Source organism: Diaporthe citri (genome assembly GCF_014595645.1).
Source record: "Diaporthe citri strain NFHF-8-4 chromosome Unknown scaffold_1, whole genome shotgun sequence".
In the NCBI taxonomy this organism is placed as follows: Eukaryota; Fungi; Ascomycota; class Sordariomycetes; order Diaporthales; family Diaporthaceae; genus Diaporthe; species Diaporthe citri.
In genome coordinates, this window is record NW_025064846.1 from 2,834,422 (window position 1) to 2,859,514 (window position 25,093).

The following is a 25,093-nucleotide window of genomic DNA, read 5'->3' on the forward strand; positions in this document are numbered from 1 at the left end:
ATCTTTTTGAAGGGTGCCCACGGGTAACTTGTTCAAGTGTAGTCTGTGTCGGTGGTGCGGACGGTTGTCTCCACGGGCGCATGTTTATACAATTCCGAGCCTTTGACTATTTTACTTAGAAGCCACATAAAGAACTACTCCAAATTTACATGTCCTGTTCCATCAGCATATTACATCGCCGGGATATAAAGACCACCCCCTAAAACCCACCCGTGCCCTGAAGCCGCTTCACAGCCCCCACCACCCCCCTCGCCCATGCAAACCTCCCCGGGTCGACACCGATAGCCCCCTCGGCCTGCTTTCCCTCCGCATCGGTCCAGATACCAGCCTCCTTGTCGAGCGCACCATAAAGGTGCGTGTTCTGGTTCCTGCGCAGCCCATCGATCCACGCGCGGCACACCGCCTTGCTGTCGAGCATCACATTAATCTCCTGGCTGTGGAACCAGCTTTGCGTGTCCTGGTTGCCGTTCCCCATTATACCGATGTGCTCGTCCGCGATCATCAGCTTGATGTGGCAGCTGCGCTTCTTGCGCTCCTGCACGATGGGGCGGGTCTGGTCCTTGGCCACGTACCAGAAGTAGTGCAGCCGCTGCTTGCCCGCCGGCGATAAGGACGTGTACAGCTGGTGCGCGACCATGTCGTTGTGCCCGCCCTGCATGGGCAGCAGCTCGCCAGCGTCGTTGTACCCGAGGCAGATGTAGCAGTACACGTCGACCCCTCGCTCGCACGCCTCGGCGATGGCGGGCACGAGTGGCGCGGCATTGAGCGTCGGCGACTGGATGAGGACGTTCTTCTTTGCGTTTCGTAGCGCCGACATCCAGGCTGCGTTCTGCGGCATCACGACGGACTTGTGGTTGGGCGGGCCGTAGGGCGCGCGGTTGACCATCGCCATGGGGAAGGGCTCGTGGGAGGGATGCGGGACGTACGGTGTCATCTCGTCCTCGGGGGCGCATTCTGGGGCGTCGGGTGGGAAGCCGACGTTGATTGTGTTGTTGAGGTGGCGGTTCACTGCTTGCATTGTCGTTTCACCGTCCTTGGCTGATACTGCTGCTTGGACTCGCAGGACCTCACCGGCAATGTCCAGGTCCCAGTGTGAGTTGTCAGTCGTGGATTCCGGTAGGTTTTCAGCAGTGGTAGGCGGCACTGGTACTCGATGATTTGCTTGTTGGCCGTCTTTGAGCAAGGCCGCTGTTTTTGGATCCGTCCCATTGTGATTACTCTGGCCCAGAACTTTTCCATCACCATTTGATTGACTCTCTGGTATCGATATACCTTGAGTCTCTGGAATGACGCTAGAAGTTGTACTCGGACCAGTTGCAACGTCTGCACGGTTTGGGTCGCTGCTATCGGCCGCGGTCTTCTGCCCGTCTACCACGCCTGGCTGTGGCACAGTCCGATCGTAGGCATATGCATCCCGTGGCTGCATCTTCCCGGGATCAACCACGGCATGATGCCCACGAATCGATCCATTCGCCCCAAAGACCCCGGTATGCGATTCGGTAAAGGACGATATACCGCCCTGCGCTGCCGGGGAATTGTAGCTCGGCAGTGGAGGCTCAAGGCGTTTGTGCCAAGACAGCAGCGCCATGTCGTACATCGAATCCACAATCGGGCCCTCGAGATGGATCATCATCTCCAAGTTGTCGTTGCTCTGGATGTTGTTGCTTTGGATGACTGCCATCTTCCTGTCGACGACCATGTACTTGGCATGGAAAGTCCCCAGAAGAGGATGATGGTAGTTCATAACCTGCAGGTCGATGTTCGGGATTTCTTCCGGCGCCGGAATGCCCACCTTTGGCCCGGTGTATTCCTTCACTGGGACAACGTAGTGTGGCTCGACCAGCTGCTTTGGGCTTCCTCTGTCGTAGATTAACTTCATAACAATCTTGGTACCCCTCTCGCCGGCACGACGGGAGAGTTCCTTTATTGCATCCGTTATAAATCTGGAGGCGTCACTGTTCTGCCAGAAGTTTGTGGCAAGGAATACCTCCCTCTCGGCTCGGACAATGCAATTAGACATGTGGCGCACAATATCCGGAACACTGATGCGGTGTCAGATCACAGGAAAAGTACCGGTGGCGTCTTGGCTACTCACGTGGAAATAATTGACAATGGCACTACACCACAGCTTCCCATGAGCGACGGGCTGACCATGGCATTACCAGGATCATCATGCAGTGTGCTTATGGCATCGTGGTAGATCTATCCATGTTAGTCTCGGGAGATGTCCTGTCGAACGTGTGAGACTCACTCTCAAGAATAACTCGCTTGGTTGAGTTGGACCCCAGTGCCCTGCTTCCGCGGCTTTGTGAAGTGCTTCCTCAGAAGCCAAATGCTTCCCAGCATCATTGATTGAAGGAGGATCTCCGAGCTTCCCGACATGGTGGCCGTAGAGTTTCTTCCACGCCCTCGCCTGGGGTCAAGGAAGGATCCTGTGCCAGCAAAGTTGAGACACTCTCCGGAGAGGTGAGCAGCTTGAGCAATTCATCGCTGATTGGGCTTGTGAACTGCTTGTCTTGCACATGGCGCTCTGCCTTGTCGACAGAATTTCGCATATCCCTCTCGTCCTTTGCAGGCAGTTCTGCTAGGCGCGGGGTGGTGAGTGCTCTGTAAGGGAACTCAACAAAGGTCTGGTATGCAGCGTCGCCAACAGATCCGATGTTCTGGAGTGTGGTATTTTGTGTGGTGTTTTGGTCCGACATGATGAAGACCGGAGACGCCGAATATCCTACGAGTTAGCTGTGGGGAGCAGTGATATAAGCCAAGCAAGCAGTTGATGAAGAATGTCAACCCTCCACTCCGCCACGACTGGACCTCGAGGCCCACCTCGACCAAGACGACGGGGCCGGACCTGCAGGGGCCTGGGAGGCCAAGCTTTTGCCAAGATTTGCGGCTCGGCAAGATCGGGGACGATCGCAACGTCAGTGGCACATGGCCTGGGCTTCTCTGGGTCTGGGGTAATGCGCCGGCCAGGTAAATGTCTCACATCAAGAAGGTTCGGAACAAGCAGACGAGTTGGAGAATTCAACACTCCCAGAGCTGGCAATGTTAGCACCCTCGGGCAGACCTCATCAGAGCTGCATCATCGCGGGCCTGGGCGCTGACGTCACGCCCTGGGGTTGACTTGTTTTCTGAGGCTGTGCCTGGTTCTCCACGCAAGCCCTCTCTCTCTTGTGCCGCACTGCCGGGACTTCACTGGGCAACACGCCGCTTGATCGGAAGCTGGGCAAACCTTCGGACGGGGCCAGGCGCGCCTAGTGTTGAGAAAAACCAGGATTTGCGCCACTCCTCGCAGCAGCTAGTGCTGTCACCATGCAAGGATGTGTGTGTCACTTCTGCGCGAGGGGTGCGGTGCTCGGCCACGGTTTTCGGGCTCGGTGCCCCCGTTGCCTCTTCGCCTGTTCAATGCTTGATCGGTTTGTTCCGCCCAGGCCAGCTGCAACTCTCGAGTGTCACAGAATATCAGCATTTACTAAATCAGAAGTCTTCTAGAATGGCACAGCTTACAGTAACAGGAGTGCTGATAATACTTGTATAATAGTTGAAGATAAAAATGTCAGTATGATAACATAAAGAAAAGCAATAGTGTCCAAGCGCACTCGGCAAATCTACAGTTGCAAAAGGGATATCTGCATCCATGTGTACGTGGTCCTCAGGCTGCCGTTCGTGGTCATGTTTTCAGTCAAGGGAATCGAAGTGCTCCAGTGTGGCGTTGATTTCAACCCTCACAACTGAATGCGTTAGGTCTTCGCGGCAGCAAACAATACCCGCAGGTATTCAGCTTCGGGACAGGTGGGGCACAGCATGACTACTGCATGGTAAACGTTCGAGCCACGAAGATGCCACTTTTGGAACATGTTCCAGGCAGTGTTTGTCTGATACTGACCTTTTCATGGGCTGGATGTGAGGACTGTGACTGGTTATATTGTTTACATCATACATCGAGAAGGTAGCACTTAACTTTGATACGGGTCGACTCGGAAGGCTCGTCTTGGAACAAAGACGGAGCAACATCAAGGGACTAGTTCAAACATTCCGCTTCCTCGCGTGTCTCAGTGAATCAACTTCAAGGCAGCCATAGAAAGACACGACTTTACCACTAACTTGACTGACTCTGTAGAGCCACTTGCGCCTCTTGATGCCAATTCTCTTGCTAAGGGCTCTGTATCAACAGCTCTCGGGCTACTCAACGTTTTTCTTCTTGGCTCCCAGGTCTCATACAAGACCACAGGCAATGAATGGTTTGATATCCCTACTGTTGGGTCAAGAAGCGCGCTCGAAAAGCGAGATGGGGACTCTTTCGCAGTGCCCCAACGCTCCTTGAGCAGAGATACTCGAAGGCATAACGTTCGTAGTCTTGAACTATGCCAAGGTATAAAACTGACGGCTATATACGCTACAAAGACGAGACCTCCAAGCCTTCAGCACAGGAAATCCTTGTCGCTTCGAACCGATACATCTCCGAGCTACGAAATGTGCCAAATGAGCAGATCAGCTCGATCCAAGCAAATATTGATGTATGTACATATGTAGCCAGTCCAAGAAGTATAGGGTCTGTGGCTGACTCAGCTAACGCTGTCAACACTGCGGAATCTCGAGGGAAAATACTCTTTGTTGAGCGTCGGGCAAATCTATGTCTGTCGAAGAGGTCCGCGAATATCCACCCACACAAGTAAGTCTTCCCAAACCCATACGCTCGTGTGGAGCTTCGTCCGCGGGATGCCGAGGAGACCACTCTGGGAATTGAGTTAGTATACTAGCATGGGAATCTTAGAAAGAGAACAGATATTCGCACAGAAAGAAACGGATGGTATACAAGTACATTACACGTCTAGTACACCCAACGCACCCACACCCAACGCACCCACACCCAACACCTCCACAACCAACACACCGACACCCAATTCATATACCCAAACCTGTAGGTGTGTAAATTAGGTGTGGGTTTGGGAATTGGGTGTGGGTGTTATGCTCTGGTTAGCTGCAGGAATATTATTTAAGAGGAATCTGTGTACCATCCTTTTTCTTTTGTGCAATCATCCGTTCTCATTAGAAATAGCATTTAGTACCTTCGCTATTCCGGAAGAATGAGGCTACCTAAGCATTCCGCAGGCTTCAAACACAGAGGTCAACATTCTTATTGACCAAGTTGAAGCCAGGCTGTGTTGTAACAGCCGCAACCCACTTTGTGTAGCGCCCTCTTCAGCCTTAGAGTGCACGTATACTTTCCACAACAAGCGAGACGCGGCCTGGTTTCCCGGCCGAAAAAAAGGAACAGCCTTCCATTTCTCATCCTCCCCCGATGCCCTCTTCCACAGCAGAGCGTTTGTGGACATCCTCCTTTTCCCCCTGCTACTCGCGCCTCCTTTGCTGGCAGATCTACCGTGGCGTCTTGTGACCTGCATTCGACTGGTCCATGAGAGCATCGGCTTTAGTCCCGGACATACCGTGCAGCAGGACACTCATCTTTCTCGTCCTGCGCCCCCACCCCGTTCTCCAGCGTGACCGGCCTCTCCTGGGGCGAGGCGAAGCCCACATCCACCATCGAATTCACCCATTTGTCTTCAAGTTTTCGCGGAAATCGCAAGTGGCGCTTGTTTAGTCAAGTGCATGACTTCTTTTCTGTGTCATGTGCCCAAGTGAGCAGATACGGCAATGTGGACAGTATTGCGGACTTTATTACCACGCTGAATCTTGACACCGCAACTGCGCTTCACCTCACCGCGATCCCCGCCGACTTGGTGGATAACAGCCTCGGCATGTCGGTGTTGTGTTGGAATGCGGAAACGGCGATTTGTAGTTATTTCCTAGACGTTCACCCTTCTTAAGTATGTACGAGACCAAGGACGATGGAACTTGACCATGCCGGTGTGTCAGACTCAACGCTCTCTTGACGAGAGGGGAACCCCACGGCAGAGGATGCGCCTGGATGACAGAGGATTGCGAGGGTCATTTAGGTGAGCAAGGTATATGTGCTGAACCTTGTCTCCGCCGCAGCACAAAATGGAGAATGGCGGTGCGCGCAGCTGGCCGGTCAACGGGCTGGCCTTGCCTTTTGTCAGTATTCTTTACCCAGTAGGGCCCCACGGCCGCACCATTGATGAAACTCGGTTCGCTAGAGCTCGCCAGCATTTGTATGAAATGTCCAAAGGATGCATGGGTCGGGGCTTAGTTTGGCGGAATCGTGGCGGGTCATTGGATTAGCAGTCAGTCCATGACGAGACGAAGGATCGGCGGTAAGCACACTTCCTGGTCTGCACAGCAGCGGTGGTCCCCTGTTATAATTTTAGGCTGCGAGCTGAAGATGTTGACCAATCCGTTTAAGCAGGGATCTCGGCTTTTTTCCCTCCTTTTTTCTGAAGGCTCCTCGCCGTCTCCAGTTTCCTTGAGGCCTGGCAAGTTCAATTGGGAATCTTGCAAAAGCCAGTGGCGGGCGCAACTGCGAGAATGTCGCGACCCTGCCAGTTCACGACCACGGCGCTGTTGTTGGTACTCTGCAGCACAAGGGGCGCTCTAGCTGACGATCCACTTCGGTTCCTCTACCCGGACAAGGAAGGGCTGGAATTTCACTACCTCGACCGAGTCGATGTCTCGTACGAGAGCAATTTCTCCGCGCCTTTCCTGTTCACTTGGTGCGGCCAAGGCAATGCTCAACAAGCACAGCAAGACCGCCCGGATCCAGGCAATGCGACAACGCAGATCACACTGCAATTCACCAGCGACGGAAATTTAGATTGCTGGTTTAACCTCCGCATTCACGACCTGGGCGACTCGTCTCCACTGGGGACGAATTCGCCGGGGTTCACTTATGTCTACACTACCAGACAAGGAGGGCCGGTAAGCATATGAACCCGGATGACTGCTTCACCACGGATGACGGCTGACTTGAAAATGTCTTAAAGGCGACATTAGGCCTCCCAACAGCCACACAGACGTCTGTCTCGACGCCGACCGCTTCGAGCGTCATCACAGCAACGGTCACCAGTTCTTCAACACCTCCTCCAAGTGGCCTCTCGACCGGAGCAAAAGCGGGCATCGGAGTCGGCGTTGCCGTTGGGGCCATAGCCATCGCGGCCGCGGCCGGGGCCTTCATCTTCCGGCGGAGAAGGAGAGCAAAGAGTGGGCTGAGAAGAACGGACGCCAGGGATGTTAGCGACGGGACATCGCCAGGCCTGTACCCGGAATTGCATGGCGATCAACAGGCGGCGGAGCTGGGAGGGATGGGGGCTTCCAAGGGAAAATATGCCCCTGTCGCGCCGGGAAGCCCTCAGGAGATGCCCGCTGACCATCACAGCCCAGAGATTGAGCGGCATGAGCTCCCGGCCGGTCTCGACGGGAGGGATGAGGGGAATTTTCGGCAGTGACCGAACAGGGTGAGAGCATGGCGTGGCATGGATCGAGATGATGTTTATGAGACGAGGAGATGTGATGATAGATCAGTCATACGCATATTTTGGATATTTTGGGATGATACCACGGCGTTTGGTCGCAGCATGTATCTAATGAGACGGCATACTGGAGAGAAAATGGAACAACCAACGATTGATTATAAGCCGGGAGCTGAAGTCGTGAAACCCCAGAGAACTCGGTAACCGAGGCCAGGTTCTTATACCAGAAGTCTTTTTGGTCCTGTATTATATCCCTGGGGAAGCGGTTCTTGCTAGCCTTGTCTGTGCGGCTGTCACAAGGCTATCATTGTTTTCTCAGCCACAAGCTATAATTGTGTTCGAAACCTATTGTTATCGACATTGTATTGTTTTTTTTAACGCTGGGCGTTTAAGCGTTCATCACTATATAAAGGGACTGGATGCATATTACTTAAGAAGCATATGTGTACAGATTAAAAACTATTGGAAGGTGCGAGGGTTGTATGCCCATATGTTAGCGCTAGCCTATAAATAGGCTTCTTTTAAGCGTTTAATAGCAGGGAGATTTCTCTCCTTAATAATAATAATTAATTATTATTTACTTAATTGCTTTATTAAATTATAAGCTTAGCATTGCTTAAAACATTTTAAAATATTGGAAAATATTAATACCCTTATTTTTATAATTATTTTTATACTTAAATTATTAAGATTTTAATATCGCTAGCTTTTGCTTATATATTATTATTATACCTTATAATAACTATTATAGCTAATAATAACTTATAATAATTCAGCATTTTTACCTTATTTAATATTTTAATTACTTACTTTTTTTTATTTATTTATTTATATTAATTAATGCTAATTATTATAAATAAATAAAAATATATAAATATTATTTAAAATATACTTAAAAATATATAAATATTATTTAAAAAATATTAAATATACTTAACTTTAAGCTTAACTTATTATTTTTCTTAAAGTTAAACTTAAAAGGGGAAAACTTTTTAAATTAATGGGCGATATAAAATTATAACTTTTAATTTATTAGCCTTAATAAATATATTATAGGCATTAAGGAATAATTAAATAAAAATATAGCCCTTATAAAATGAAAAAAGCTTAATAATTAAGCCTTTATTATGCTTTTAAGCTTAATATATTTAAGCCTTATAATATTTATTATATTATATAAAAAATCTTTTAATGCTTAAAAAATATTAATTAATTAATTTAATTATAATATTAATAACTTAACTATTTACTTCTTTTATTAATTAATAAACTTATAATATAAAAATAGCTTTAACTTATAAGGCTATTTAAATATTTTTTAAAACCTTTAAATAAAACTTTATATTAAAACCTTAATATTAAGATAATTAATTAAGAAATTAATAAAATTACTTTTTAAAAATAATAAAGTTAAAGGCTTCTTTTTCTTAATAATGTTATTAAATATTATAAATAATATTATTAATAACTTAAATAATTAAAACTTTATAATGTTTTTTAAAATTAAACTTAAGATAATAAATATTATTTTTATATAAAGGTTAAATAATTTAAAGCTTATTTTATCTTTATTTAAAAAAGGTTAGCATTAAAGAATATAAAAAAGGTTATAAAGTTTATATTAATAAGTATTAACTTTATATTAAGTAATAAAAAATATACTTAATATTATATATAAAACTTTATATTTATTAATTATTTATATATTAATTATATAAAGCTTATTAAATATAAAGCTAATTAAGAATAAAAAAAGGGTAAGAAATAAATTGCTATAAATTAAGCTATAAATAAAAAAATTATTAAAATTTTTAATAATAATAAGGAAGATATAATAACATTATATATTAATATTTTAATATATATAATAAAGTTATTAATAATTATAAGTACTTTAATATTATAAATTTTTAATTTTAATGCTTTAAAGCATATAATAAAATATATAAAAAACTTTAATTTTTTATAATTATATTTAAGTATAATTATTATTATAAGCAATAATTAATTTATTATAAAAGATATTAACTTTATAAAGATTTTTTTATAATTATTAAATAAATTAATTATTAAAAGTATTTTTATTAATATTTTATATAATTATATATTAAAAAATATTTATTTATTTAATTAAATTATAATTTAAAAAAGGTTTTAATTAAATATATAAGGAAATAATATTTTTTTATTATTAAAAGATAATAAATCTTATAAAATATTATAAGTAAAGTTTTAATATAAAAATTTTAAAATTTAAATAATAAAAAGTAACTTTATAATATTTATAATATATAATAATTTTATAAAGCTTTTAATTATAATAATTTATTAAAATTAATTACTTAATATTTATATAAAAATAAAGATATTATATTAAATAAATTAATAAATTTTTATTATAAATTATATTAATTTATAAAGTTTATTAAAAAATGCTTATAATTATTATTAAAATAATAATTTATATAGCTATTTAAATATATTTAATTTAATTTATTAAGTAAATTTTTAATAATATTATTAAAAAGTTTTTAATATTTTATTTTATTTATTAATAATTATATTTAATTTTATTAAATTTACTTTATTATTTAAAAGAATAATATTTTAAATATTATTAAGAAATTTTTAAATATAATTAAAACTTAATTTAATATAAAAGTTAAAATATTTAATTTAAATAATAAAAGTAAATATATAAATAAAATAATTATTATAATATTTTAAAAATATAAAATTATTTATAAGAAATTTTTTTTTTATTATTATAAATTAAATAATATACTTAAAAAATTTATATATATTATTATTATTCATATTTATATAATAATTTATAATAAAAATTACTTATTTTTATAATTTAAAATAATTTCTTATATAATATATTTATAAAATTAAAAATTATATTTAACTTTATTATATTAAATAATATTATTTAAAGTATTTTATAAATAAAAGCTTAATATTAAATATTTTTAATTATATTTTTACTTTATATATTTTTATATACTTATTAAAACTTATAAATTAAAAATAAAATTATTAAATAAAGTTAAAAAGATATATTTTATAAAATTTAAGATTAAAGGTAAGATTATTTTTTATTTATTTATATTACTTTAAAAAGTTATTATAATTATAATATTAAGCTATATTATTTAATTTAATTTAATAATAAAGATTATATAAATAATTAATTAATTAAATAAAAATATATTATTTAAGATAAAAATATTATTAATATTTTAATTAATAAAATTTATTAATAATATAAAATTTATAAATAAATTTATAAATAAATTATTTAAACTTATAAAACTTATTAATAAATTACTTAAATTTATAAAATTTATAAATAAATTATTTAAATTTATAAAACTTATATAATTATATAATTTTTAAGAATAATAAGTTTAGCTTTTATAAAAAGTAAAAGAAAATATAAATATTATTATAAAATATTTTAAAAATTTTAATAACTTAATATTAATTAATATAAACCTTATATTAAATTTTATTTAATTAATATTAATTAATATTAATTACTTTAATTAAATTTTTATTTAAATATTACTTATTAATATAATAAATATTAATAATATTTTTAATATATATATATAAGTTATAAAAAGTAATAAAAGGGATGCTTAATAATAAGTTATTAAAAGGAAATTTAAATTACTTTTAAATATAAACATATAAATTAAAGTATTTATTATTATAAATTAATATATTATTAATTTTTATTAAATATATATAAAAAAGTTTAATGCCTTTAATAAGCTTATTTATTATAAGGCTTAATTTATTATTTATAAATATATATAAATTTATAATATAAATTATAATAATATTTATAGCTTTATAATATATTATAATAATTTAAGATTAATTATTATTATTATTATTATAATAAGCTAATAGCTTTAATAATTTAATATTAAAATAATATACTTATATAATTATTTAAAATATAATATTTATATATAATTATTATAAAGATATTAAATATTATTTAATAATTAATAAGTTATTTTAAAATTTCTTAATGCCTTATATAAATTTAAATAATTAAGCTATAAATAATTTAATACTTTTAAAAAGGAATTAATTAAATATTTAATAAAAATAATATTTAATTCTTATATTTTTATTAAAAATTAAATTATTATTATTATTTATATTAATAATATTTTTATTATTAAGAGTTTCTTTTAAATTAATAAATTTTATATTAAGCTTATATAATATTTTAAATATAAGAATTTTAATTTTTATAAATATTTATTTAAATTAAAAATTATATAAATTAATAATAAAATTTGTATTTCTTAAAAGAAATATGCTTAATAAATTTTAAAATGCTTTAATATATTTAATTATAATTAAAAATAAACTTTTATAAATTTAAATTTATTTTTATAATAAAATAAACTTAATAATATTATAATAAATATAATAATATATTAATTATTTATTAAATTTATTAATTTTTTTATTATTAAAATAAAACTTAATTTTATATTTTCATATATAATGCTTTTAATATTTAATATAAAGCTTATAATTTATTATTTAAATATTATAAAGAAAGTGTTTTAATATATTTAATATATATTAAATTATATCTTATAATTTTTAAAATAAATATTATTATTTTAATTTATTATATTTAATATATATATTAATACTTTTTATAATATTAATTTAAATAATTTAAAAGTATTTAATAAATATATATAACTTTTTAATAGCGGCTTAATTACTTAATTATTAAAGCATTAATTTATTATTATAAAATTTACTTATAAGGTAAAATATATAATATATTTATTAATATTATTATATCTTTATTAAATAATTTAAGTATTAAAAGATTTAAATATTAATTATATTAAATATTTATTTATTTTATATATTAATAATTAGCTAATATTAAACCTTATTTAAAATTATATAATATTTATTATATTATATTTAAAGATAATTTTATTAATATTTATATAAAAGCGTTATTTTGCCTTATTTTTAAAGAGGCTTATATAAAATTAAGATTAAGATAAGTATAAAGTTTATATTATTAAAAAGATATTTAAATAATTAATTAAAAATAATATAAGTAAAATATATAAATATTAAATAATATTTATATAATGGTTTTAATATAAATTATAGCGGAATATTTAAATTATATTTTTAGCTATTAAAACGGAATATTTCTTATTATTATTAAGATAATGATATTTGCAATAAGGGGTATATTAAAAGGTATAAGGGTTGTATACCCATATGCTAGCGCTAGCCTATAAATAGGCTCCTTCTGAGCGTTTAATAGCGGGGAGATTTCTCTCCTTAACAACAACAATCAACTATCGTTTGCTTAATTGCTTCATCAAAAACGAGACCACTTATATTCCTGGCTGCCAAAGATCTGCCGTCACTTACATAATAAGACACAATGTTCACTTAAATATAATCTTCGTCGTAGGACTCGGTATGTAGCTTGGCATTGGCCACATGGATGCTCAATGCAGTAGGTAGTAAGTAGAAGGGCTGGCAAATACTACTATTCACTATCCAACATGATGGGACTGTCGTTTGTCAGTATCCTATCGAGACTCTCTTTATCCTCAAGCAACATACATGCATAATGGTTGGTCCTCGTCGCTTCTGATAACTAGATATCGCCCAGAACCCATCTTAAACCCGATCCCATGCTCTTTCGTTGAGACAGGGCCAGACCCTGGATTCAATGCCTCGGGCTCAGACCAGAGGTTTTCAGGTATTGTCAGTAAACGAAAAATGAATCTGTGGCTTCCGATTTCAGGGGTTTTACATTTCCAGGCTCGAATTCGCTCGGAGGATGGATTTCACCGCCTAGCGAAATAGCTATCAGCATCCGTCACATATACTCGAGTATTCCCTCATCGCCAAATCTTCGGCATTTGGCTATCGTAGATGTGGATCGGCTCACCAAGAACGTATGGGACACGTTTGTCCACTGTAGTATGCGAGTCTTGTGCTGTCTCGTGTGAGGTCAACATGTTTTCCTGCTCATTTTCCCGTGAGCGTAGTCGCGGGATGTTGCTTCCGATGGCTTCTGGCGGATTCAGAGGAACCGTGAGCTCTTCCGGATCTTCCCACAGGTCCGAAGAGCTAGTGGACATAGACAATCCGCCCTGTACATTCTGCATGTTCCACCGCGAGATCTCGACAGCCAGGGATCGTGGCTCGACTTTCAGGGTCGGAAGCTTCCCGAAGGCTGCAACGATTCCGGTGAAGGTATCAATCGAGGGAACCATGTATGCTATCGTGTCAGGTGCGGATCCCAGCGTGATGTGGCCGTACAGACATCCTGTATTGGCATCGAGAACAGCCGACCCCGAGTCGCCTGGCTTGATAGAGGACGAGAGGCGCACTGCCATTAGGTTTTGGAAGCCGTAGAATCCGTGCATTTTGACTCTTGTGTTCCCCGGCAGGACGAACCCAGTTAAAGGACTGTAAGGCATGGCCACAACCACTTCGGTGCCCGGCTTTGGCGATGCAGCAATGTCTGTAACCTCAAGATTACTGTAATTTCCGACCTCTCCGATGACGTTACTTGCTTTCTCCGCTTCCCCGGCTGGAAGCTTCACCAGAAAGTAGTCAACTTAACTGGGCTTCAGAAGGGTCTGATCCACACCTGTTGTGTCTTGTGCGCTCCAGATATCGTGTCGATAACGTCTCTCCAGTGAAACTTCCTTGTCAGAATCTATGATGTGAGACATGAATCCGGTTTCCAGTGGTGTGTTGCGAATTTCTTGGAGATTTCCTTGCATTCCTGTCTCTATTCCAATGTGGCCATCATCATCCTCTTCTGTTGTCTCTTCCTCCTCATCTGTATCTGTGTCAGACTGGCCATCATATTCACAGTCGCCATCCGAGTCGAAATGCACCTCCGGCGAGCGCCAGATCGAAAAGTTCAGGTTCTGGCGGGATAGGCTGGGGGTGTTGAAGCAGGCCTTCGACGAGACGACCCCAGGCTCGATGTCGCAGTGGTGGCACGATCGTCGCAACGGGCCGCGGTGGTTTACCTTCTGGGTCGCCGGTGTTGCGCTGATATTTGCCCTACCAGCACTGTTCCCGACAATGGTGCAGGCAGTCGAAGGTGCTCTTCAGGTGTACCTGGCCTACCACCCTAAATGACCATGGTGCGGATTTATTCCATTTCTGTTCTCCCACAGAGGCTTTAGAGAAACATAAATTACCTCGCATTCCGGGTATGAGATCTGGAGGAAACGAGCCAGCCCTCGAGTTTCTGAGAAGATTGTGCCGGTATAAGCGGCCTTCCAGAGGGCCGTGCGAAGGCACAAGCTGAAATTCTCACGCCTGCCAGTCAGTCTGTGTGTCTGCCTCAGAGGCACACAAGGAGGACAGTGTCTCAAATCAATCCAATGACCAACCGAGAGGGCAAGTATTGAAGAAGTATAATGGAGGGTATCATTTAAAACACAAGACACGCTATATACATAAAACGAGCTACCTATTCCAAATAAACACCCAAACGCAAAACACACGCCCAAACACCTAACATACACACAACGTACAGAACGTACATACATACATAAATAACGTATACGCCCAGCGCATTCCCAAATCATTCACTCATAAAACCTAACCGAGTCGAGCGCGAGCTCATTTACGTCTACTTGATGCGTTTGTATACGTGGTCTGCGCGTGACCTTTTACGGGTCTACTTTCTAGTAAGAAGAAAGAAAAGAAGGAAAATTGAAACCATTGCAAACCCTCGAGTACTTTTCTTCTTCTTCCTCTGGTACCAAATCTACCCATCCGATATTTTCGTTCGTACGCTCATACGCAAGCAAGTCTAGATACACAACAGCAAAGATTCTCAGTTGGACATGACAAGAGCCAAGAGAGCCATGCGGGTGTAGAGACCATACTTCATCTGTGTGACCGTCAGCAAAGAATCATTTCACAGTGCGGGGGTTTGACTTACCTGTCTGAAGTACGCCGCCCTAGGGTCAAAGTCCACTTCCTCCGCGATCTCCTCGTTCCTGGGGAGCGGGTGCATGACGATCATGCTGCCCTTGGCGTGCTGCAGCGTCGCGTTGTCGATGCGGTACGCACCGCGCACCTTCTCGTACTCCTCCTTGCTGGGGAAGCGCTCCTGCTGCACGCGCGTGCAGTACAGGACGTCGCTGCGGGCCAGTATCTCGGGCGTCAGCGTCTCCGACACGGTGAGGAGCTGGCCGGACTTGACGAGCTGCTCGTGCACCTGCGGCGGCAGCGACAGGCTCTTGGGCGCGACGAGCTGCACCTTGACTTGGTAGTGCTGGAGCAGGTAGACGAGCGAGTGCACGGGGCGGCCGTAGAGCAGGTCACCGACGAAGGTGATGGTCAGGCCCTGCACGGTGCCCAGCTCCTCGCGGATGGTGAAGAGGTCCAGGAAGGCCTGGGTGGGGTGTTCCTTGGACCCGTTACCACCGTTGATAACTGGTACCGGCGAGTACTTCCTCGCGACCTTGACTGAGCTCTCTTCGGGGTGGCGCAGGACAACGGCGTCTCCGTAGCAGGCAAGAGTCCGCAGTGTGTCCTGCAGGGTCTCACCCTTCTTGACCGAAGAGGTCGATGTGGAAATGGCGATAGTCCGTCCACCAAGGCGCTGCATTGCGGCGTCGAACGAGGCTGATGTACGAGTCGAGGGCTCGTAGAACATCGTGCAGAGCAGGCGGCCCTTGAGCAGGTTCAAGACACCCTCACGCTGAACCCCAGTCCGCATCTCCTGCGCGACGGTGAACAAGAGATGGAGGTCGGCTCGAGTGTACTGGGTGACCGACAGGACGTGAGACATCTTGAATGAGTGCGGCTGGGTCAGCAGCGATTGCAGAGGACTCTCATGCGAGGGCTGGAGAGGCAGTGATGGGCCGAAATCCTCAAAGACGGAGTTCTTGAAAGACTGGCCCAGCGCACTGTCCAAGCCGCGAGGCTTCACAATCGGCCGCGCCGAACCGATCATTGAGGAGCGTCGATCTGTCCCCCGTGGAGTTTCGGCGGCTTGCGAAAGCGGCTTCATCAGCGGTGACATGGGTGGCGGCAGGGCACCGTGTCTCGACATGTCCTTTCCGATGGCGGGTCCATCAAGAATTTGTCCATCAAGGCACACAAGTCTGTCCTGGAAAGTGATGCGTTGAACGGCTCCCCTCATGACACGTCCAGCAAATGGAGACCAGCCAGCAGCGGCGGGGACGGTAGAAGGACGCTCGATCTCGACCTCCACGAAAGTGCCGGTCTGGTCGTGCAGCTCGAAGATCTCAACAGGGTTGTCATGCAGGCGCTTCTTGATATCGTCAATGGTGAGCTTGCCCTCGCTGACGGAGGTGAGCAGGAGGGGAAGAGCATCTGCGATTCCAACTGTGGCATCAACCTTGGCACCAGCAGCGGCAGCCAGCTGATAAGGCAGACTGCCGATGGAGAAGATATCGATGTCGCTCAAATGCTCCCACAGGGCGCGTTGGTCCTCAACGGTTGGCAGGAACTCGCATTCAGGGTAGTCCTTCTGTGTCAAGTAAAGCGAGTAAATGGAAACGTCGCATGTTATCTTGAGCCCCTTCTGCTTGCTGAGACCGATGAGCTTAATGTCATCCTTGGTCGTGACGGATGTGACATGGATCTTTCTGTTGTGAAGACTGGCCAAGAGGAGAATCGATGCCAGGTCGGTGAGCTTGGCATCTGTCAAGATTGGCTTGTGGGAAGGCCAGGCATCGAAGTGAGCGGTGACGGCGGCAACCTTGCTGATATTGTCGGACAGGTGGTTGAAGGGGATGAACAGGGCCCCTACGTCTCCGGCGACGTGGCTGATCTGGTTGGCGTTCGAGGAGGTGGCAGCAACTGACACGTTGAAGTCACAGTAGATACCAGACTTGCCGTTCTGCTGAGCGGCAGCCAAAGAGCGCGCATCTGTGATTGCGCCCTCCCGACCAACGGCCATGGTCCGAATCATGGTGAAACCTGCAGCGAGGGAGGCCTTGGTCACAACCTCCAAGTCGCGACTCTTCTCCGAGACAATCCCAGGCACGAAAGCTGCAATGTTGACGAGGCCAGGCAAGAGAACAGTGCGGTGGCTGGTCTGGTAGTCCACGATGCTCACGTCAAGAGCCATGTGCTTGGCAATGGCCTCGACGAGGATCTTGGCGTTCTTCACATTCGTAACCAAGGGGATCTGGTAATCGACGGCCATTCTTCGCGTCCTATAACCCTTGCTCATGTAGTTGGCGGGACGACGGTACTTGTTGTTGGAGGGCAGGTTGATGTACAGGTCGATCATATTGTTTGCCAAGTGCTGCGTAAGAGAGAACTCGGATTTCTGGTCGTCCTCTTGCAGGGCCTCCAGGAACTGGACGGGGATGTCGTGATTCTGCAGGAAGTCGGCCGTACCTGCTGTGGCGAAGAGCTTGTATCCGAGCTCCTGCAGCTTCTTGATGGACGGAAGCATCTCCATCTTGTCCTTGTAAGATCCCAGCGAGAGCAGGATGTTGTTCTTGGGAATCTTGAAACCAGTGGACATCAAACCCTTCAAGTATGCCTCGTACTTGTCAACGCCGAAGCAAGCAACCTCACCGGTGGAAGCCATCTCGACACCCAGTACAGGGTCAGCCCCCGACAGACGCGAGAAGCTGAACTGCGGGACCTTGACACCCACAGCACCAGCAGGCCTCTCAACCACTGGGTATGGCTCGAAAGGCACCTCCATGATAGCCTTGGTAGCCATCTCGATCAGGTCGACACCCATGACCTTTGAGACGAAGGGGAATGAACGAGAAGCTCGAACGTTGCATTCAATGACCTTGATATCGTTGTCCTTTGCGATGAACTGAATGTTCATCGGTCCAGTAACGTTCAGCGCGACGGCGATCTTGCGAGTTGCCTCCTCGATACGCTCGATGGTGGTCTTCTGGAGATCTTGAGGAGGAAGGATAAGAGTGGCATCGCCCGAGTGCACACCGGCATTCTCGACGTGCTCAGAGATGAAGTGGCCAACAAGCTCACCGTCATGGGCGACAGCGTCCATCTCAATCTCCTTGGCATTCTCGATATACTTTGTAATAACGACTGGGTGTTCGGGTGACACATCAGTAGCCTGCTTGAGGTAGTTCTCAAGATCTGCCTCGGAGTAGACTGTGTTCATAGCGGCGCCGGAAAGCACGTAGGAAGGCCTAACCAGGACAGGGTAGGAAACAGTGTTGCAAAATTCCTTGGCCTTGTCGAAGCTAGTCAACTCCTTCCAAGTCGGCTGGTCGACGCCGATGCGGTCAAGCATACGAGAGAACTTGTATCGATTCTCTGCGGAGTCGATCATCTCAGGGGACGTTCCCAGCATCTTGGCTCCAGCTCGGTGAAGCTGCAGAGCGATGTTGTTGGGAGTTTGACCACCCATAGCGCCGAGGATGCCCTTTGCGGCCTCCAGCTGGTAGATGTCAAGCACCGTCTCGATATTGATATTCTCGAAGTAGAGCTTGTCGGCTTCATCATAATCTGTGCTCACCGTTTCCGGGTTGTAATTCACCATGATGGTCTTGAAGCCGGCATCGCGGAGTGTGCGAATAGCCCGGACGGAGCACCAGTCGAACTCGACCGAGGAGCCGATTCTGTAGACACCCGAGCCTAGGACCATGACACCATGCTCGTCAAAGTTGACATCGTGTTGCGTGGCATTGTAGGTGAGGTACAGGTAGTTCGTCATAGCTGGGAACTCGGCGGCTACCGTGTCGATCTGCTTCACGAAGGGCATGATGCCGGCTTCGTCTCTCAAGCGACGCACTGCCAACTCGTTTGAGTTCCAGAACTTGGCCAGCTGACGATCTGAGAACCCGAGCCTCTTGGCCTGTAGCAGGATGTTGGGGTTTTGAGCGATGTCGCCGGTGTTATACTGTGCCATGTCTTTGCCGAAGTTGCTCAAGCCCTTAAGCTTGTGAAGGAACCACTTGTCAATCTTGGTCAGCTCCCAGATCTTGTCGACAGTGTAGCCGGCGTGCATGGCGTTGGCGATGGCGAAAAGACGCTGGTCCGATGGTGTCTGCAGCTCATCGTCGATCGACATGAGAGCATTCGAGGTGTCGTTAAAGCCCAGGTTCTGGAAGTCGATCGCGCGGATCGCTTTCTGGATGGCCTCTTCGAAGCTTCTGCCAATGCTCATGACTTCACCAACACTCTTCATGGAAGAGCCCAATTGCGTCGACACCCGAGTGAACTTCTTGAGATCCCAACGAGGCATTTTCACAACGACGTAATCGAGAGAGGGCTCAAAGCACGCGCAAGTTGACCGCGTAACCGTGTTTGTGATGTCCTTCAAGGGAATGTTCAAACCCAGCTTGGCTGCGATAAAAGCCAAGGGGTAGCCAGTTGCCTTGGAGGCGAGTGCTGAGGATCGTGAAAGTCTCGCGTTGACTTCAATGATGCAGTACTCCTTAGAGAAAGGGTTGAGCGCATACTGGATGTTGCACTCTCCGACCACGCCGAGGTGACGGATGACGTTGACCGCAGTGGTGCGAAGCATATTGTAGTCCTCGTCAGACAACGTCTGAGAGGGAGCCACGACGATCGAATCACCAGTGTGAATGCCCAAGGGGTCGAAGTTCTCCATGTTACAGACGGTGATACAGTTGTCCTGAGCGTCTCGGACGACTTCGTACTCGATTTCCTTCCAGCCCTTCATACTGCGCTCGATGAGTACTTGGGGACTGGCAGCCAGAGCCTTGTTGCAGAGATCGAGAAGCTCGGCCTCATCGTTTGCGAAGCCACTGCCCAGTCCGCCAAGAGCATAGGCGGCTCTCACGATAACGGGAAAGCCGATATCCTTGACTGCGTTCATGGCATCTTCGACGCTGCTCGCCGAAGCGGACTTGGCACACTTCTCGCCAATCGATTCCATGCTGCGAGCAAAGAGCTCACGATCCTCGGTGGTGATGATGGTATCGATAGGTGTACCGAGCACTTGGACTCCAAGTTCCTCAAACTCATCCTTCAGCTGGATACCAACTTGCAGAGCGGTCTGGCCACCAAATGTGACGTAAATTGCATCGGGCCGCTCATATTGGATGACCTTACGGACAAACTCGGCGTTCACCGGCAGGAAGTAGACCTTGTCCGCCAAACCCTTGGACGTCTGGATAGTGGCAATGTTGGGGTTGATGAGTACGGTGTAGATACCCTCCTCCTTCAAGGCTTTGATAGCCTGACTACCAGAGTAGTCGAATTCACCGGCCTGACCGATGCTGAGACCACCACTACCAAGCACAAGGACCTTCTTCGGCTTGACGCGAGGGTGCGCTGACTCGTTCTCGGCCGCTGTGCCACCGGGGAAGCTGACAGGCTTTGAAAGGAGGCTGCTGTCCGAAGCGCAGTTGGTGATGGTCTTGATGAAGACATCAAACAGGAACTCGGTGTCACGTGGACCGGGCGTGCTCTCGGGGTGGAATTGAACACTGAAGTAGGGTTTGTTGACATGTGCTATACCCTCGTTGGTCCCATCGTTCGCATTCACGAAAAGCTCCTGCCAGTCTGAGGGAAGTGTCTTGCTGTCAACGGCGAAACCGTGATTCTGAGACGTGATGTGGCACTTTCCAGTAATCAAACTTGTGCAAGGGATGTTGTGGCCTCTGTTACCGAACTTCAGCTTGGTCGTGCCGGCTCCGGCAGCTCTGGCGAGCAGCTGGTGGCCCAAGCAGATACCGAATACTGGGGTGCGGTTCTTGGCCATGGCCGTTGCGATGTTCTTTACGGTGACATCCAGGACAGAAGGGTCGCCCGGACCGTTGGAGATAAACAGACCATCGTACTCGTCACCCGCCTGTGCCACGATATCGTGGTCCCAGGGGCAAACGAGGACCTCGACACCTCGCTTGAGGAAGCATCGAAGCTGGTTGAACTTCATGCCAACGTCGAGGCAGAGAACACGGATGGTCCTGCCCGACGGGTGCTTCAAGGCAATGTCTGCAGGGGGCGTGTACAGTTTTGGCGCCTTGATGGACACTAAAGAGTAGTGAGCAGAAAGTCGACACAAGGCCCATTTCGCTTTCACTCACCCTCTGCTACGAGGTTTTTCTCATTGGGGTTGACCCAATCGACGGCGTCAAAATACGGCTTCCAGTCTTTCATGGCCTGCGGGACACCGTTCGTTTGGCCAATGGTGCCATTGGGAAGGCCATTAGCTGCTTGTGGATTTTGCAGAAGCATGCGGCCAAGCATGCTGCCCTTCTCACGGATGTGCTTGGTCAATGCCCGGGTGTCGACCCCGTGCATTGCCGGTATGCCCTGCTCCTTCAACCAGGTTCCGAGCGAAGAAGTTGCCAGGAAATGCGAGTAGTCCTCGCCTGAGTAGGAGGCGGTGACGAGACCGGCGATGTGGATCTGGGACGACTCGAAATGGGCGGGCAGGTCCCGCAGCAGCTCGTCCATTGTCTCCCGCGACGGAACGCCGTAGTTGCCGACCAGGGGGAATGTGATGACGAGTATTTGCCCCCGGTATGAGGGGTCTGTGACGGACTCAGGGTAGCCAACCATGCCGGTCTGGAAGACCAGCTCGCCGGCGATGCTCTTGGGAGCACCGAAGCTGTAGCCCTGGTAGGCGGAGCCATCCTCGAGCTCCAAGCAGAAGAGGTCCTCGTTTTCGGGCCCGCTGAGGCGAGCCGAAGCCGGCGGGAAAGCCTTGGAAGCCATGGTCAAGAGGAGGAAGGGGTATCGAGATGTGTCTCCCTAGACGCACGGGCAGATGGAGAAGCTGAACGAGTCGGTGCCAAAGATGGCAGCAAGCTCGGCGAGGCTTGCTCGAGTATGGATGGTAGTTCCTTAGACAAGACGGCTCAATTAGCTCAAGACAGGACCATGATATGGTAGTAAAGCCAACGACAGCCTCGTCTCACCAGCAAGGGGCTATTGAGTATAGAAGAATAGCGTCAGGAGCCTCGACTGGTGGGATGAGGAGAGAAAAAAAAAAGGAAGACAAGACAAGGTACAGAGACAGCAATGGTGGGATGTCAGAAGGCTGTGACCAGACCCCAATTCTCCCCACCAAAGCTTTGGTCCAAACCACTAAAATTTTCTGCCCTTAGAGGCTTATCGATAGGTAGTTCGACCGAAAATTGTGGACTGTGGTTGGACGACGCGTGGGTGGGTCGGCCGGAATGAATCGCGTATCCCTGCTTGTCAAGACTCGAGATCCTGGGGCACCTAGCCCGGATCGGGATTTTGGCCAAATAGCCGTGTCGAGTGAATATTTATTATTGTGTTATTCCTAACCAAAACCAACGTGGCGCTCCAAGATCATGTGAGTCACGAGAGATGGGAAGTTCCGTTCAGCGCACACAGACCATTGACCTGATATCTTGCATTCACCGGCCTTGTGATGGGAAAGAAGATGCCCCTGGCCCTTGTCTTTGCAATAGCGTGTGCTGGTATCGGAGTACCCATGTGACATGAATCCAAGATGGCGGATCTTGACAGGTCGGAAGGGTGTGATTGCTCGATACGTGTATATACAATACCATGAGTGTCAACTGTCGTTAGAGGATCGAATTGCCCAGGCCTTGCTATTCGACATGTTGACGGGTGCCGAGTCTCGATGTGTGGAGGATTCCAAGCATACCGGACACCCAAGAGATGATGACATAGGTACACTTCCGGCTCACGCTCCGACCCGTCCGGCCCAGAGCTTCGGATCCGGAGCTGATGGTGCCCATGCAAGGCAGTGTTACACCTGCCATCTGTTGCTTGAGTCTCCAGCATGAGATCGAGAACCGCACGTCGGGACCTGTCCTCTCTCTGCCTCCAACTGACAACTTATACCAAGTCCCTGCTGGGCGATTGGGCTTGGATGATTGGCCCAGCAAGCATTCTCACATGTGCATGACATGACCGCCTGGACCCCCACGGTTTGGGATTAGCACAAACAAACACACACACACCCCCCTCTGCACACACCACATCAGAAAATTTGTTCACCGCCTATGCAGACTACAGTCAGACTAGTTCGCCTCAGCAATCAATCCTCTGATTCTTACTGATTTCGCTTGACTTTGCTGTGGCAAGCCAGAATTTGTGTGGCAATTGTTAGTCAGAACACTGGTATCCCACTAGACTTTAGATGGCCCACTGGAGGTCATCTTGTGGGAGGTTATCCTCCTATCCTCTTGGCGAGTGTCCCAAAGCAGAGTGTCCCATAGGAGTGTGTCCCGTTACGAGGTTATTCCATAAGATGTTTTCGCATAGGGCGTTGTTCTGCACGGGCTTTCCCCATAGGAGGTTTCCCATGGGAGGTTATGCCACAGAGGTCATTGTGGCTCACCTGCCAGTGACTTGGGCAACGTTTGTAATTGCCTGGCAATGAAGCACGTTGTCAGACCTTGGAAATTGGAGTGCGCTCGCCCGGTCCATCCAACAATTGCCGTGGTGTCGAGATGTGGGAGAAAACATGCAGGTGTCATCAGTCTTGCCATGCCAGGGCGGGCCTCACCTCGTCTTGACCGACGACGTTTCGTAACTCTACTCCCAGCTAATGGACGAGACCAATCTACAAGCGATAGCGGCGCATGTGATGCAACATGATGCGGGCGGCCTGTCGGTGTGGAGCTAAGGGGTTGCAATGTCGCAAGCCGCTGCAGGAAGGGGGTGCGGAGCAACGAGCCCGGCAGAGCGATTAGCCCATGGATGATCCTGTGGGATGTGCGAACATGGCGCGATGTGATGGGGAGAGTGAACAATAAGGTTACCTCGATTGATCTGGCAAAGATGCACTGTTGAAGCACAAAGGCTCGTTCGAGACCCGCCTGGAACACAGCGCTCTGAGAAACCTACACAGGGCTCGGTCGTTGCCCAGAGGTATGAAGTTGGGACGGACAGCAATTTCCAGGACTTCTCTCGGGCGCGCAGGCAGGCCGGGCAGGTCGACTGAGAACCTGACCTATCAGCTGCAGTGTCCATCCTCAGATTAGCGAAGGACCACTCAGGCCGTTTGCAAGGTTGCAGTTGCAGCGGCTGACCGTCCACCATTTGACGCCGTCGACTCGGCTCACCGCCGCCCCAGCCAGTGGCACGGCCGTCATTAATGGTGTGGTCAACATGATGCTGTTCCAGGGCGCCTGTCCAATGAGGGGGCGGTCGAGAAACAGCTACTCATCCCATCTCGCAGCGTATCGGCCCACTCGAGGTCATGCGGATCTGGGGAATGCGGCAAATATGTGGATAGATAAGGGACAGTCGAGGGCTGCATGGGACTTGCAGACGGCAGAAACGGTGCGGTGGGCTGCATCATTGCACATCGTCCAAGCCCAGGCAAGGCACATCGGCAGGGAGCCGTCTCATTCCATTAGACATGCCACTGTTCGATTGACCAATACTATCCACATCGCGCAAGCCAAAAAAGAGATTTCACCCGGTCTGGGCGTGTTGGTGTCGTTGAAACCTTGGAACTGGGCTGCACATCAGCACCAAGTGGGACTCGACACTCTGCTGAGCCGCATCGGATCCCACTCTTGCGCCTGCCTGCACGGCCTTTTGCTCCTGAATCAGCTGGTCTGGGAAAGTGCTACCCAGGTATGCAATCATCCTGGCAACCTTCCCTGGCATCATTACGACAGCTACTTGCTGGGGCTGGGGCTCCCCGTCCAGCTTTTGAACCTCCCAGTCCTGGGCATCGCGCTGCTGCTGCG

The 25,093-nt window shown here is 45.3% G+C and overlaps 5 protein-coding genes across 5 annotated transcripts; 2 read left to right on the plus strand and 3 right to left on the minus strand.

Annotated features, from left to right (window-relative positions):
• Window positions 1–199: 199 nt before the first annotated feature.
• INS49_000741 (uncharacterized protein) lies at window positions 200–2,702 on the minus strand (the record flags this gene model as incomplete). Its single annotated transcript, XM_043161577.1, has 2 exons — window positions 200–1,998; window positions 2,381–2,702. The coding sequence occupies 2 exons, from the start codon at window positions 2,700–2,702 to the stop codon at window positions 200–202; spliced, it is 2,121 nt and encodes a 706-aa protein (XP_043030083.1).
• A 3,745-nt stretch (window positions 2,703–6,447) lies between these two features.
• On the plus strand, window positions 6,448–7,364 carry INS49_000742 (uncharacterized protein; the record flags this gene model as incomplete). The annotated part of the gene is made up of 2 exons (XM_043161578.1): window positions 6,448–6,837; window positions 6,903–7,364. 2 exons carry the CDS (start codon window positions 6,448–6,450, stop codon window positions 7,362–7,364), a joined length of 852 nt encoding a protein of 283 aa, XP_043030084.1.
• Window positions 7,365–13,312: 5,948 nt separating this feature from the next.
• INS49_000743 (uncharacterized protein) lies at window positions 13,313–13,843 on the minus strand (the record flags this gene model as incomplete). The annotated part of the gene is made up of 1 exon (XM_043161579.1): window positions 13,313–13,843. One exon carries the CDS (start codon window positions 13,841–13,843, stop codon window positions 13,313–13,315), a length of 531 nt encoding a protein of 176 aa, XP_043030085.1.
• Window positions 13,844–14,222: 379 nt separating this feature from the next.
• Window positions 14,223–14,573, plus strand: INS49_000744 (uncharacterized protein; the record flags this gene model as incomplete). The annotated part of the gene is made up of 1 exon (XM_043161580.1): window positions 14,223–14,573. One exon carries the CDS (start codon window positions 14,223–14,225, stop codon window positions 14,571–14,573), a length of 351 nt encoding a protein of 116 aa, XP_043030086.1.
• Window positions 14,574–15,279: 706 nt separating this feature from the next.
• On the minus strand, window positions 15,280–22,106 carry INS49_000745 (uncharacterized protein; the record flags this gene model as incomplete). Its single annotated transcript, XM_043161581.1, has 3 exons — window positions 15,280–15,336; window positions 15,388–21,419; window positions 21,473–22,106. 3 exons carry the CDS (start codon window positions 22,104–22,106, stop codon window positions 15,280–15,282), a joined length of 6,723 nt encoding a protein of 2,240 aa, XP_043030087.1.
• Window positions 22,107–25,093: the final 2,987 nt, after the last annotated feature.